General features: G+C 42.2%; 1 protein-coding gene across 3 annotated transcripts in view; it reads right to left on the bottom strand.

Moving 5' to 3' along the window:
- Positions 1 to 11997, bottom strand: part of GABRB2 (gamma-aminobutyric acid type A receptor subunit beta2) — a 175865-nt gene extending 163868 nt beyond the window's left edge. Inside the window, exons 1-5 of one of the 3 annotated variants that reach the window (XM_075766498.1) lie at positions 11833 to 11997; positions 10857 to 10974; positions 9788 to 10020; positions 9570 to 9661; positions 8500 to 8567 (exon numbers count right to left, since the gene is read on the bottom strand). In XM_075766498.1, the coding sequence (XP_075622613.1) occupies positions 8500 to 8567; positions 9570 to 9661; positions 9788 to 9864 (237 nt within the window). In that variant the 5' untranslated portion in view covers positions 9865 to 10020; positions 10857 to 10974; positions 11833 to 11997. Of the gene's footprint in view, positions 1 to 8499; positions 8568 to 9569; positions 9662 to 9787; positions 10021 to 10856; positions 10975 to 11113; positions 11314 to 11832 lie in introns of those variants that run through there. The other 2 variants (XM_075766499.1, XM_075766497.1) reach the window with 2 other exon arrangements.
- Positions 11998 to 14183: the final 2186 nt, after the last annotated feature.

The raw sequence follows: 14183 nt of genomic DNA, 5'->3' as shown, positions 1-14183 counted from the left end.
AGGTGGCATATGCTACAAGATATGAACATTACATCTCTAATTCTATTGGGGATGGAATTCCTAAAAGCATCTTGCATCACAACACGTCAGTGAAAAAGCACAAAAGAGCAGTATAACGGATTGAGCATTCACAGAAATTTTAGGAAGTCTTCAGACTGATTAAAAGGCTTCTTTGGTCATTTCTGGACTTACATGATTAGTGAAACGTGATGCAACTAGTTGCAAAATGCTGCTTTTTATTTGTAAATATGACATCCATACGTGTTTAAGCCTATTTCCTTCTTCCCCGTATGTTATTTAAAAGAATAAATAATTTCATAATAAGGAATAATAAAAAGATTACACTCATAAATTATTTAATTTAGAAACTCAGTCTACTGGACCTTCAAACTAATTTTGGTTTACTTAAATTTTATGACTCCTTCAGCGCACATCTTGTCAAACATGGATTAACATAGCTACTCTGACACCCCTGAGGGAGCCAACAGGGCCTGTTGGGTCAGCAGTCCTTGAAAGAGAAAAAAAAAATCCACAAGGCTCTACAACTCCTTTGGAGCTGCAGAGTCTATTAACTCAAAAATACACTTTATAAAAGAAACAAATATGGATTACACAATGGACCATAACAACTTCTGGACTATTGGGTAATAACTGTTTTGCAAATGACAACATATATTTACCCTTATAGACCACAAGGAATTAACAATATTTCACTACTACTGCTAAATGGATGCAATAAAGTATGTATATATGTGTGTGTGTGTATATATATATATTATTTTTTTTACAAAATACCTTTTTGAAGGCCTATACAGAGACCAAACAAGTTTAAGCACTAGTTTTACTCAGTTGAGCAGAAAGGATCTCTGTTCTAAGTGTTAAAAAACAATTTAAACTTTCATTAAAAAAAATAAAATTAATCTACAATAGAAATTAGGACCAGATTTTCAAAAGGGCTCTGCATCCATGGGAGTGAAATCGTTTTTCAAAAGGCTTCAGCATCTTATTCAGATACTTAATTATTACATGTTTTAATAGGTAATTCTCAGAGAAATAAATTACTTCAGTTCCTCAAGAGCAATAGGAACTTCTGGCTATTGCCATACACAATGGAAGAAGTTGAATGAAAAACACTTCTGAAAAATCTAAACCACAAGAGTCGCAGTTCTCAGACATCCCAAATATATGAAAACCCACAAGTTTTTCTGGAAGATCTTCTCATCTAAATGGGTTTAGCATGTTCATTACCTAACTATGCTTTCCACCCCATTTTTCTCCAAGGGTCATATCTAAAAAAAACATTTAGGGCACTTTGCACATTAGGCCCCTTCTCCCTCTGTCAATCCAAAACAACTTTTTGAGAAAATTGTCTGTGATAACTCATATCTGGAAAAATGGCAAAAGTTTCTGCCATTTTAATTATTTCCCAATTCCAAAGATCCGTACTGAACTTCTATTCAGGATAGAACTGTTCCAGATGAGCAGGCATGTTGTTCCTACTTAAGCCCAGACAGGTTTACAATAGCTAAATCTCAGGAAAAGTAGATAAAGCTAGTATGCTTAAGTCATGCCTAAAATAACAGCAAGTCATGGCTACTGTAATTCAAAGACATTTCCAGCACTAGAGGAGAAGGTAAAGGATGCTTTCATGACATGAAAGACCTCTGGTTCCTGTTCCTCTGCAACCTGAATACTTCCACTCACAACCACCATAGGCTAATAAGCTACCTAGAATAGAGGTTCACTGCACCCAGGCTACTGTGCAGCAAAGAATTCAAAACTCATGACCACAGGAAGGAGACATTCAAGAGCAGCAATCAGGACACTCAACTGTGAAGGAAAATTCTGCCCAGGGAGCAGGCACTGGAACAAGGACTTTCCACTTCAAGCAGACAGATTTTTTTAATATGCATTCATTAGGGCAATTTAATATTTGGAGCCCTGTCCAAGGCCAAACGTCCTGTAATTTTTTCTTCTACTTGTTCAAAATGTATGGAGCTGAATTTGTCTTTCAGCACAACCACAATGAATCAGTGGTTTGTCTATAGGAAAATCAGCGGAAACACTCTGCCATACCTACCTACAACAGCACACACTTGAAATGCAAAATGCATCTCAGACAGGTTGCTTTATTCACACCCCCCCCCCCCATGTAGTTAAATTCTTATTACTTGAAAACTAACAAAGCAATCCTTTTGTCAGTATTTGCAGAATAAAAATTAATAGGATTTAACCTTGATGGAGATACACAAAAAGCAGCTCAAGATAGACAGAAATAGCAGTCCCCTTGTTCTTTAAGTCTGGGGACACAGGAAGAGCTGAGTTGAAATGCTTTATCTGGCTTGTGACAACCTACGTTAAATATGATCTACAAATTCTATATTCAGTTGCATACTTGTCAACCTCCTGAATGTCAAATATCTTTTCATATTTCGAACAGAAATTTTAGTTTTGATTGGGAAGTATTTACACACTTATTTGCAAAACTCATACAAAAAGGACACATGCAATAGATGTGATTCCAAGTCTGGGAGAATCTTTGCATTGATTAGCTAATTTGAAAATACTCAGCCAGACAATTTGCATGCAAAGATCTTTGTAGGCAATGCCTATAAAGTGAGAGCACTGCTACTTCAGAACCTGGCCTTCAGACAAGTAAGACTACAACTGTCAATATGCCCACTATATCACTATTCCTACAAGGCTTGTGTTACACTAGCCTTTATATGTCCATTGTACATAGCATTGCTATCAAGAAACGTGAGCAGGATGGGAATCCCTGTAGAAGCATAGTAAGAGTAATTACAATAAAGCAAAAACACTGCTTCTGTCCTGTTTATCTTTTCGTCAACCCACAGTATGCCTGCAATTTTAATGTAATTACGCACATTCATTTATCATTAAATTACAGGTTGCATACACTCATAGTAAACGTTTTTTCAGTATAACTCAAGACATTTAACTATTTCTAAAGTTCTTAACTGTAAAGACAAACAAGACGCTACCTTCCATTACTTAAGAGGCATTTCAAAGATTACCTCATGAACGAGTACCCTCCTTTGAAATGAAGGGTCTCAGTCTTGCTTACCTAATTCATACAAGCACTTGCAGAGACCTGCAGCATTAACCACTAAAAGTCTACAAGGAATCTGGATTACTTATAGAAAAATAAAAGAATTATTACTACACAAGACTGTACTTCAACATGGTTTAATACTAAAGGCTCTACTATAAACCTTGCAGTGGGCTGCACAGGGTATGAGGATAAAAAAAGGAAGGGAGGAATAATAAGGATTTAGTCATGGTGCACTGACAGACTTTAGAGTCACTAAGAAGCACAAATACAACCATTGGAACAGCTTAAACTTGTAACAAGTTTGTAGAGCACAACATAAAAATCTTTCTTTCTACTACACGGCTCATTTATAAAGATTTTATGTGATTTTCAATAGAGAAGTTATGAAATAAAGCAGCCTATGGTAGGAGCTAACAAAGTATACTTCTTGTTCATTCTCACGCTTTAGCGCCAAGACAGTGACCATAAAACATATTAAAGATAAATATATCTTTTTTTCCCTATGGTAGGAGCCAAATTACTCAAGTACTTATAGGACAAGGCTTTCTAAAAACAAGGAGGCAATAATTATTAATTCAGTTGTACAAATCACCTCCAAGGCAATCTCGTTAAATTACTGACAACCATCCCCTGGTCTGCTGAAGCAAGCAATCACTTTGAAAAATCACCACCACTGATGAAACAAGAAGATTTTCTACTGATTAAAGTTTTGCAACATTGTAGCACACTGAAAATGCAATCCAATTAACAAGCCACTTATATTTACCTTAAGAAGAAACAAGAAATATGTCACACTTCTAGATAAATACAGATACACGTAATATATATAAATACACATAATACATTATTGCTTCTGAACTGGCTTATAAAAGTAATTACAAACTCTCTACATTCCTGCATATATGTTCTAGAGAAAACATTTCATACTGTAGCTACATATATTCTAGCAAAACCAACATGAAAACTTCAATCCACATGTAACATACCAATATGAATACTTGCTTTGATCCCCAAGAATAAATATTTTACTTCAACGTGGGAGCTCTTATTTATTTTTACATACCTTAGAGCTAAGAAAGGAAAAAGTCTAAATTAGAGGCACGTAGTAAAAGAAATGGCAATCCATAATAATGCAATTTACTCCTGTTTGAAAAGAAAGGTCTTGTGATGTTACCCAGACAATAACTGAAGGAACAAGTGAAACAGTGCTCTCAGTAAAAAAAGTTCTCACTTCTAAGATATAAATCACCTGATCTGCATTCACAGGAGTCTCTGTAGACACTTCAGTATGAGTCAGTAGTGTACAAGCACAATAATTTGGCGAGAGCCAAATTCAAACTGTCCGCTGAGAAATGCAATTTTGTGTGAAGAAGCATATGCGTCTATGATGCAGTGGGAATAATAAAACCAACAGTCTCTAGCAGCAGGAAGCATTTAGGATTAGGGAAGCAACACCTTCCCAGTATTTCCAGTATTTAGTTTTCAATGCATTTTCAGTCCTGTCCTCTCCTTATTCTGTCTATGGATCATGTACAGCAACATGTACAACCAGAGCGGATCAACCAAAGAAGACACTGCTGACAGGAACCATTCTCCTCACCTCTTTCTGTACCAGTGACTATAGGACATTTTGTCCTGTTTTAAAATTTTCTTTCTCTTTATTTTTCTTTACCAAGACTTTTCTCCTGAGTTTTCTGGTTTGAAACAGCTCCACCCTATTTCCTTATCACTTATCCCCCATTTCTTTTTATATCACAAGCCATCTCTTCCCTTTTCACACATAAAGATAATTGCCGCTGCTGCTTGAGAGGTAGCCACACAGCTCCCGTTGTTGTCATAATCTAAACCTTGTCTCTTGAGCTTTTTTAATATCCTCTCCAGAAAACCTGAGAGATTTTAAAGAAAACCACTACTGGGTCTCCATTATCAAAAGCAACTGAAAGTCAGAGGTCTATCAGCAAATTACAGCTGTGCCTGCACTTTGTTAGGCTGAGAATATTCTGATTTACGAGTATTATACTTACTATTTTATGCAACTTTGGCATATTGTGAATATAGAAGTGAAATACAATATAAAAAAAAGCTTCTTTTTCAAGCTTTGAAGTTATTGTAAAACTTGGCATACAATAATAAGTAAACCTTTCCCTCACAGATGATAACAGCTCCTTTGTTTCTCCAACTCCCACTTGATGGAAGGATGATGCACTCAATCAACCCTAATGGCTCCCACTAAGACAAACCCAATCTATTGTATCTATTTAACACCATGTACACACAGTCAGTCCATGTGCCAAAATCTGTACAATCATAAGCAAGCAAATACTTGAAATTAAATAAACTGTTCGGATACCTCTCTGCAGACCCCCAACAACCCACAGTATGAATAGTTATATTTAATTAAATATACAACTCATTACCTCAAAAACTATATAATTCCTGGAAAAAAAAATAAAATAAAATATATCCAGAGAATATTTCTCTCTCTTTTCAAGACATTCCGTACTAGAATCCCAAAATAGCCACAGACCAAGAAAAAAAGAAAGAAAAGAAAAAAAAGAAAGAAAATGTTCACCTATTTAATAGGAAATAAGCCAAGACATTGAAAACGACCACATGATCAACATTATCCATAGAAATCCTCATGTCTTATCTAGATAGATCAAATGCACAACATTATGCAGAATCTTCAGTGGTGTCTCTGGAAGAAAATTTATTTCTGTACTTCTTAATGAACCTGTACCACCAAATTTTTTAAAACAGTTGATGAGGGAAGTGTTGGGAGGAAAAACGAGAAAATTAGAATAGATAAGTCTTAGATGCTGTGTTGTCAAGGGTTCTAATCCAATAATTAAACTAAGAAGATGGAAATGTGGAAGTGTGACATCCTAGCTAGCACTGGTTATTAAAAAAAAAAAAAAAGAAGAGAGAAAGAGAAAAAGAGACTATTAAGCTTTCTGGACATATTATTTTTACAATCAGTGATTGGTATTAAGGAAAAGGAAACTAAAAAGAAAATTCAAGTACAGTAAGAAACACCTGGAAACTATCTCGAAAGCATTGTATTAGAGTCACTGCAATACACCTCATCTTATGTAAGATCAAATTCTTTAGCCCAGGAAAACCATTTTAGTAGCCTTCACACCTCTCCATGTTTGTTTTCTATCGTTACCTGAATAAGAGGGGCCTTAAGAAAATCTACAGTGTAACTAACATAAAGCATACACTCAACAATACTGTGGGGCCTGGTCCAGAAAGGTGAGTGGAATTATCCATAATCTTTATTGCACTGCATGAAATCATTACCTGAGGTATATTATTTCTTTGCAAAATACAAAACAATGAGTCCAAATAGTCATGACGATTGTCAACAACCACATACGCCTGAAGCTCCCACTTTTCTCATGTGCATTCAGTGCATTCCCCAGAGCTGGAATTATGTTCTCAAGTACCAGTACTTAAAAACCATTTTTGAAAACTAAAATACATCCCAGTTCAAGTTTCTGACTACAAAAGGTTAAACAGCTTGCAGTTTGTTGCATACAATAAATATTTGGGAGGCAACTGTAAAGCCGGTTACACTACGAGTTTGTTATTATGTGAAGTATTTACCCCCTCTTTAAGAATGCAAAGTCAACAATAATAGTCTTGACAATCCACACGTTTACCTTCTATAACAGCTACTCTAAATTCTCCTGTTCAACAAAGTAAAAAAAACAGTTTATGATTTAGTTCATGACACTGGAGACAAGCCTTCTGCCTGCAGAGTGGCACAAATGCATATGGTAGATGGAATGTGTCAAAACTAGAAAAGAAATGTAAGGATGATAATTTTTAAAGTTAGTTAACATTGGAATTAACAGAAATTATGTCAAGATAAATGACTATGATTGTTAAGCCTTCCTCCCAAGCAAAAGTTTGATCCATTAATGTTAATACATGACCCCAAGCAATGATTTGCCTTTATCTCAAGTCAGTAGTGTTTGCCATGACTACAGGCAAAGCAACAGCAGGCCCATGGCTCAGGAATTAGGTCCATAAATCCAAAAGATTCTTTCTATTTGTCTCATTTCAGAAGGCTTTGCATCAGCTAGCATTCAATGGCATTCCTCCTGGTTTCTACCAAATTCTGGTGGCTTTGCAAGGAAAGAGCTAAGGCCTTGTATACTAAGTATCTTGTTGTCTGCTTGCATGTCTCCTCATTTATTTCAGGCCTATCAGCGTATATTAGTACTTGGTTATGCTATACAGATCATTGTAAAATGAACAGTTAAATGTCACATTTTGCAGTTAAGCAGATTAAGAAAATAATCTTGGTTTGGAATCTCTTCTGAAACTGTAAGCAAAAAAAATTATGTAAAATGAATGCCTGGTTTTAAGAAATAGGTAGCTTCTTAGAGTGAAATAAGCCCAGAGCTTAAATGCTTTAGGCAAACGTGTGCAACAAAATTGCCTATACATTTGCCCCCATTCTCCCAGAGTTCTGCAGATAGTCTGAAAAGACTTTTCTAACAAAGGTCAAACATTTCATTATAGAAACACAATAAACTGAGTAGAGGATATTAAAATAATACTCGGTTTTACAGTAATTCTGTGTCAGATCACAGTACTCTGATATGCCACCCCCTTTAACTGGAGACCAAATTTCTAGAAAACATTGAAACAAACGAAAGAAGATTCACAAGAATCTTCACAATCTTTTCACAAGAAAAGAAAACATTCAGCACTACCTTCCAGTTTTGAAGAGATGCAAGGATGTAACACTGACCTAGTAGATTGCAGCTTTGGATTCACACAAAAGTAAAAACCACTTTCATTTTTTAATCGAAAGTCCACTTCTAAGACAAAACAGCAAATTATCTTTTTTAATATCACCCAGAAAAATAAGCCAAGAAAGGCATGAGAACAGGTCAGCCATCCAAACTCCACTCGGTTTCCCCACGCACCCGAGGAGGTGGAGCCGGCGAGGAGCACGCGGCGCGGGCGCGGCCCCGGGGCCGGGTGCGCGGGAGCGGCCCTCTGCGCGCGGCGCCCCGCGGAGCGGCAGCGCGGCCAGGTGGCGGCGGGGTGCCGTGCGAGCGCGCGGCCGGCAGGGGGCGCCGTTGCTCGCGGCAAGGCTGCGCGGCCGTGCGGGCGGGCAGCGCCTCGGGAGCGGTGCCGCAGGAATCGGCCTTGCGGCCGGCGCTGCGGGGGCTCCCACCGCCCCCGACTCCACCGCGGGCTGAGGGTTACGCACGACCCTCCTCCACCCTCTCCCCCGCAGCCGACCCTCTAGGAGGCGGCGCGCTCCGCCGCGGCGGCGCTCCAGGGCAGGAGGCCGCGCCGGGTCCCCGCACGGCCGCGGGCACCGCTCCGCCTCGGCAGGGGCGGGGGAAGCGCCAGCCACCCCCTCGGAGAGCAACCAGCCCCAAACCCTAAATACTCACCATGTTGACTTCTGAGACCATATCTATACTGGCAATGTCTATGTTCATGCCAACAGCCACTGGGGGACCTGCAAACCAACAAGATGGTCCGCAATGTGATGTCTAAGAACTTAACTCATTCTTAGCAGAGTTAGCAGGACTAAGCGTACAAACGAAAGGACGCTTAAACAGAACCATAAAGTCAGAAGGAAAGCAAAAAGTCTTCCCCATACCTTCCCTCCCCCGCCCTCTCAAAGCAAGCAAAAGCAGGCTCCCACCGATCCGCGGGGAACGTGCGTTTACACCGGATTCACCCTCTGCGCCCCCCGGTAGCGGTGTTTTATGTAACACGCACACACGTGTTAACAGCGGGGCGCTCCGCCGACGGATGGGCACCCGGAGGGACCAGGGCGGGCAGCGGCTCGGGGCCGGTCGGTGTGGGGGGGGTGCGGGGGCTCCCCCATTCCCACGCCGGGAAGCGCGTCTCCGGCCCCGGCCTCCGCGGACACGACCCGGCTCGCCACCCTCAGCCCGGCGCTTTGGGGGAAGGGGCAGCCCAAGGGACGGCGGCCAGTGAGCCCCAGAAGGGTGGGGGGACGCGAGGGGACACCCCCAGCGAACACGTCCGAAATAAACTAGTTCGAAGTAGGAGCACGCAGGGGGTTAAATGACATTTTTGTACCAGTTAACAGCACATCTTGTACTCAAAAATAGTAACTGTGATCACAGGCACATTAAGCTGAGAGGAACAAACGTTGGGTAAACTTAAGAGATCTGCATCTCGATAAAACCAGCTAAACAAGGGTTTAATTACGGGTTAATAAACTATCAGTACACACACACAAAATGAGGGACCAGTTACAAATATGCAAGAAATTTAAGTGATCACATTAAGAGCACCCTGTGCTAAGAAAATTGAGTAACAATGGGCTTAACTTTGGATCAGCTTCGGAAAATGGCAACACACACACACCCCCCCCCCCCCCCCCCCCCCCAAAGCAACAGCACCCACAACACGTTTAAAAAGCACACACACCAAAGGTACACAGCCCGGATGTGTAATCTCTCTTACTCAAAAGCAGTCAAATTACCTCCAAAATCTGGCCTCAAACGAATGTCATAGCCCTTCAGCAGTCTATCCACGGTCTCTTTTACCAGTGACATATTACTAGGGTCATTGACGCTAAAGAAAAAAAAAAGAACAATACTATATTATTTCTTATTTCTCAGACCCGAGCTGTACATTCCTCTCAGCAGCAGCATGCAGTGCAATCCCAAGTAAAGCAAAAGAGATAGCTTCATCACTTACCTCTGTGCACACACCACGGCTATTAATAAAGGGAACGACCAAATCCCAAAGTAACCCTTTTTCCGGACTCTCAGCATCCCTTTAGCTTTTGATATGATTTAGGGTTTCAGTGAAGAGAAGAAGAGATCCAACTTATTCTGGCCAGTGCAGTAATTCTAATGTGAAGCGCATGCGCACGGCGTACCACAACATCAAAAGGAGCAGTGGTTGCTGCTGGAGATGGAGCAAATTTCCTTGCCAAAAAAAAAAAAAAAAAAAAAAAATTAAAGGGGAAGAAGGAAATGCATTATTTTTTTTAAAAAAAAAGTCATCCACAGGAGGATCGAGTATATTTTTGTTGTCCTTTTTGTTAGTTTAGAATATAAATCACAGCAAGGAGAGAAGTTTTAGGAGTTGCAGGGTACAGCGGCTTTGCAACCTAGTTTAAAGGGTGGGGGGGCGGGGGCTGGACCGACTCGGATTAGACAGAGGGGGAAGAGGTTAAAAAGGGGGATGCACAGCGTACGTATGGTGCTAGGGGCAGGTGGGGGGGGAAAGGGGGCAGCTTAACTTTTTAGTCCCTGGAAAGAACCGCCCGAAGCGGGGCGAGGTGCGGGAAAAGGAGCCGGCGCTTGCAACGGGGGCGGGCGGTGGGGGAGGAGGAGGGGAGATGGGCGCCTACAGTATTTCTCACGGAAAAAAAAAAAAATATGATGACGAACAGTTTCTTGCAAGAGAGGATTAGGCTGTTTCCTTCCTTACTGTGCTGCCAGGCGCCGTTCCTGGGGCAGAGGCACCGGGAACTGGGGGAGTCGCCAGCTCCTGCCGCCGGCTCCCACGGGTCATTTGCTGGTGCTTGAGGGGCGGGCGCAGACCCCACGCGGCCCCACTCCCCCCGGCCGGCCCCGCCGGCGTGGTTTCCATATATCGACCGATGTTTAACCCAGGGATGCAAGTTCCTCAGATAGAGCTAAGCCTGGCCACGGGGCTGGGGGGGAGCGAAAGGAAGGGGAAGAAAAACACCACCCTGAAAGGCAGTCAAGCTTTTAGTGACCATCCAGACCCGGTGCAAGTTCATAGGCACACTTACCTTCGTGGGTAAAACACCCAAGCTCTTCAAATGCAGCGTGTGATCCAATTAATGCCTCAGAAGGAATCGGAGACGAACGGAAAGCTCATTTGGGGATGCTTTGAGTGACATTTAAATCCTGAGCAGAAAAAGAAAAAGGAGAAAGAGAAAGGAAAAAACCAAAACCCCGAAAAACAACAGACACTGGAGTTAAATTATTCCTCACAAATCTGCTTTGTGCTCGTAGCTCCTTTTACACCACCTCCTCACCCACATACCCGCTCAGCCCCGCGGATCTGTGCTGCTTCACCGAGCGTATCTGGGCGTGCACACGTCCTAGGCCGGCCCGGGCTGCGCGGGGAAGGGATTGGGAACACTTGGGGCGTCAATTAAAAGAAATATTTAACTCGCTGCAGGAGGGTGGAGGAGGGGGGAAAAAAGCCACCAAAAAAAAAGAAAAAAAAAAGAAAAAAAAAAAAAACCACAACCCACACCAAACGGGTGGTGGTGGGAGGGACAAGGGTGAGGGTGTTGCACAGAGAGCGACGCTTCAGTCCGCTCCGCACGCACAGGTCTGAGGCGCTCCGGAGCTCCCTGCCTCGCCGCCCCCGGGCCGGGCCACCGCCTCCTGCCGCCGCGCGTACTTCGCGGGAAGCGGAGGTAGCCGCCTCTCACAGCCGGGGCCGGGGGGTGCCCCGGGTATGCACACCCCCGAGCCCGCACACAGACGCAGCCTGGCCCGGGAGCAGCCTGGGGTGCAGGGCCGGGGGCTGGCTGCCTGGCAAGGGGGAGGGAGGAAGGGCTGATGTGGGGGCGGGCAGGGGGGCGGTGGGACGAAGCCTCACCTGGGGGAGCAGCGGGGAGGAGAAGGGGGGACGCTGCCCCAGAGAGACTGCAGGGCTGGGAAAAAAAAAAACAAAACCCAAAACCCAGCAAAACCGTAAAAGAGCCGGCAGCACGAAAAGCAGGCAGCCATTTAATACGGACCGGCAGCTACCTTGGCTGGAGCGCTAAAGAGCGGGGAAGCCCCGCGACGAGCATCGCAGCATCCACCTGCCGCCGAAGCGGGGCCAGGGGAGCCCCCCACCTCCCCAGCGGCGCGTCCTGCCGGCGAGGAGCGGCTCCCCCGCCCTCCGCCGCTCTGTCCAGGAACGAAACACACGGACAGTATTGCCCGCGGGGTGAACAAATCCTGCCCTCCTCTATCAGTGCCTTAAAACACCACATTGTGCCTTTCTGATCAAGTATCTGCTTGGGTTTTGCTTCCAGAAAAAGCAAAAAAAAAAAAAAAGACATCTTTTTGGGGGACTGGGGGGAATTCACCAAGACATATTCTCACCACCTTCTCCCATTTGTAACAATTGGAATTCGTGGAGGGAGAAAATACACTTTTCTAGATGAAACAGACAATATTTTGTGTGTGTGATAAATATAACATGACTTGTTTGTGTATTCAAAAGAAAAAAAAAAAAAACAAACAACTAAGTTGAACATTTAAGCATTTGTTAAAATTACACCACCCCCCCAAACACACATTTTTCATCGTTCTGTTCCACGGCTGATGTTACAGAGCCACTCTCCCTGTTCACCAGTGGAGGTTTCTGTTCCCACACAGCTAGTCTGCTTCACTGCCAAACCTCTTGAAATATAGCCCTGAAAGGAAGATGGTGGATACTCTGCAGTGAATCATTTTACTTCAGATGTATAATAGGCACCTTTTTTTTTTTTTTCTCCTGCAATCATATGATAAGAACAGGAGATCTTAAGGTGAAACACTTTAATCCTGCACTGTGAAACTCACCTGCATGTGCTAACTTGGGACATCTGACACACCTGATTTCTGAGCTGTTTCTGAGTCTCTGCTATTAATTACCATTACACCACAGAAATGCTTCATTCACCATGCCTGAATACGAACCAGATATCAACAAGAACCTGAGGCTGAAGGCTGGTAATATTCAGTGCTGGACTGACAGGAATTTTTGATTTACATATCAACATAAAATCAGGGACAGAAAAGTACCATATTTCCATGGGAATATTAGAATAGTATACCCAAAGAATTCAAGCTATGCAAATATAACTAGCATTTGTTCTCTGATCCGGTGTATGCACTAACAATCAGGAAACACCCATTCTGGACCCAGAGTACCCTTGTGCCATATATAGTGAAACCTGCTCTCAGTCTGACTATTCCAGCAAAAAGGAATGGAACATATCTCAAACAAATGCAATACATATGGATATCATGGTCCATTATGCATGGAAAGTTAATGGTTTGTTTTTTTGGTTTTGGTTTGGGTTTTTTGGGGGGGTTTTTTTGGTTTTTTTTTGGTTTTTTTTTTTTTTTTAATGTAAGGCTCTATTGAGCCTTGCTTGGGATGATCTGCATAACTCATTTTTTTGCCAGCTGTAAAAGTATCACTGTCTACACCAGTAACACTTCCTTACCACCGTTCCAGACTCTATGTGCCCAAACAAGTCTATGGGATAGGGGTATCATCAGAATATATAGACATAGAGTACAAAGTCATACAATACTTTTCCTTTTACAATTGGTTTCATGCTTTGCTATGCACTTTTGATAGTACCACTTTTTCTCTGACCACAGGGTTCTGGTCTATCTCTGTCATTCAAAATTTCTCAGCACCTTCAGAATCTCCCATTTATTGTAAGCAACTTGTCAAAGAAAACATTCCCCTCTCTTTCTCACTTGTGTCTGTGCATTTGATTGAAAAGGAGAGGAAATAAGTGGTGTGAACACAAATATTGGCAAGATACAGAACCGTTCATGTAACATGTTTAAGGATTGCTATCTAAGATTTTGGATGTCTTACAATGGGGAGACAACCTGGTTCCCAGCTGGATATGATACTTCTAGCTCTAAAAATATCTCAATTAGATTACAAGTATTATAATCTTGCAGAGAAGTTAGCAAAGATGGTCATATTTTAAATGCCAGTTGCAGATTATTTTGATTCCTAGCTTTCAAATTTGAGGAGTGCAATAGAATCCCCCCCAAAATTGAAATACTCTAAGTTAATGGCCCACAATCCTTGCTGACCAATGCGTGACACTATGCAAAAAATGGGCTATAAGCAACATCGGACTTTGTTTGTCTTGTCAATCCTCGACTGTAGCAATATATTCCTGTCACCACAAGCAATATCCCAGACCATGTACTAAGAACTGCTCTAAAGTGGTTTCCATATGGTTTGGTGTAAATGCATAGATTATGCAAAATAAACTTTCAGATGGAATAAGAATTTCAAGACAGATCCTCAAGTGATCTAATCAGTCAAGTCAATAGAGACAGAAGAGATGCTGATTTTTGCTAGCCCAAGGACA

This window comes from Balearica regulorum, chromosome 14 (assembly GCF_011004875.1).
Source record: "Balearica regulorum gibbericeps isolate bBalReg1 chromosome 14, bBalReg1.pri, whole genome shotgun sequence".
Lineage (NCBI taxonomy): Eukaryota > Metazoa > Chordata > Aves > Gruiformes > Gruidae > Balearica > Balearica regulorum.
This window is presented reverse-complemented; position numbering and strand designations above follow the sequence as displayed.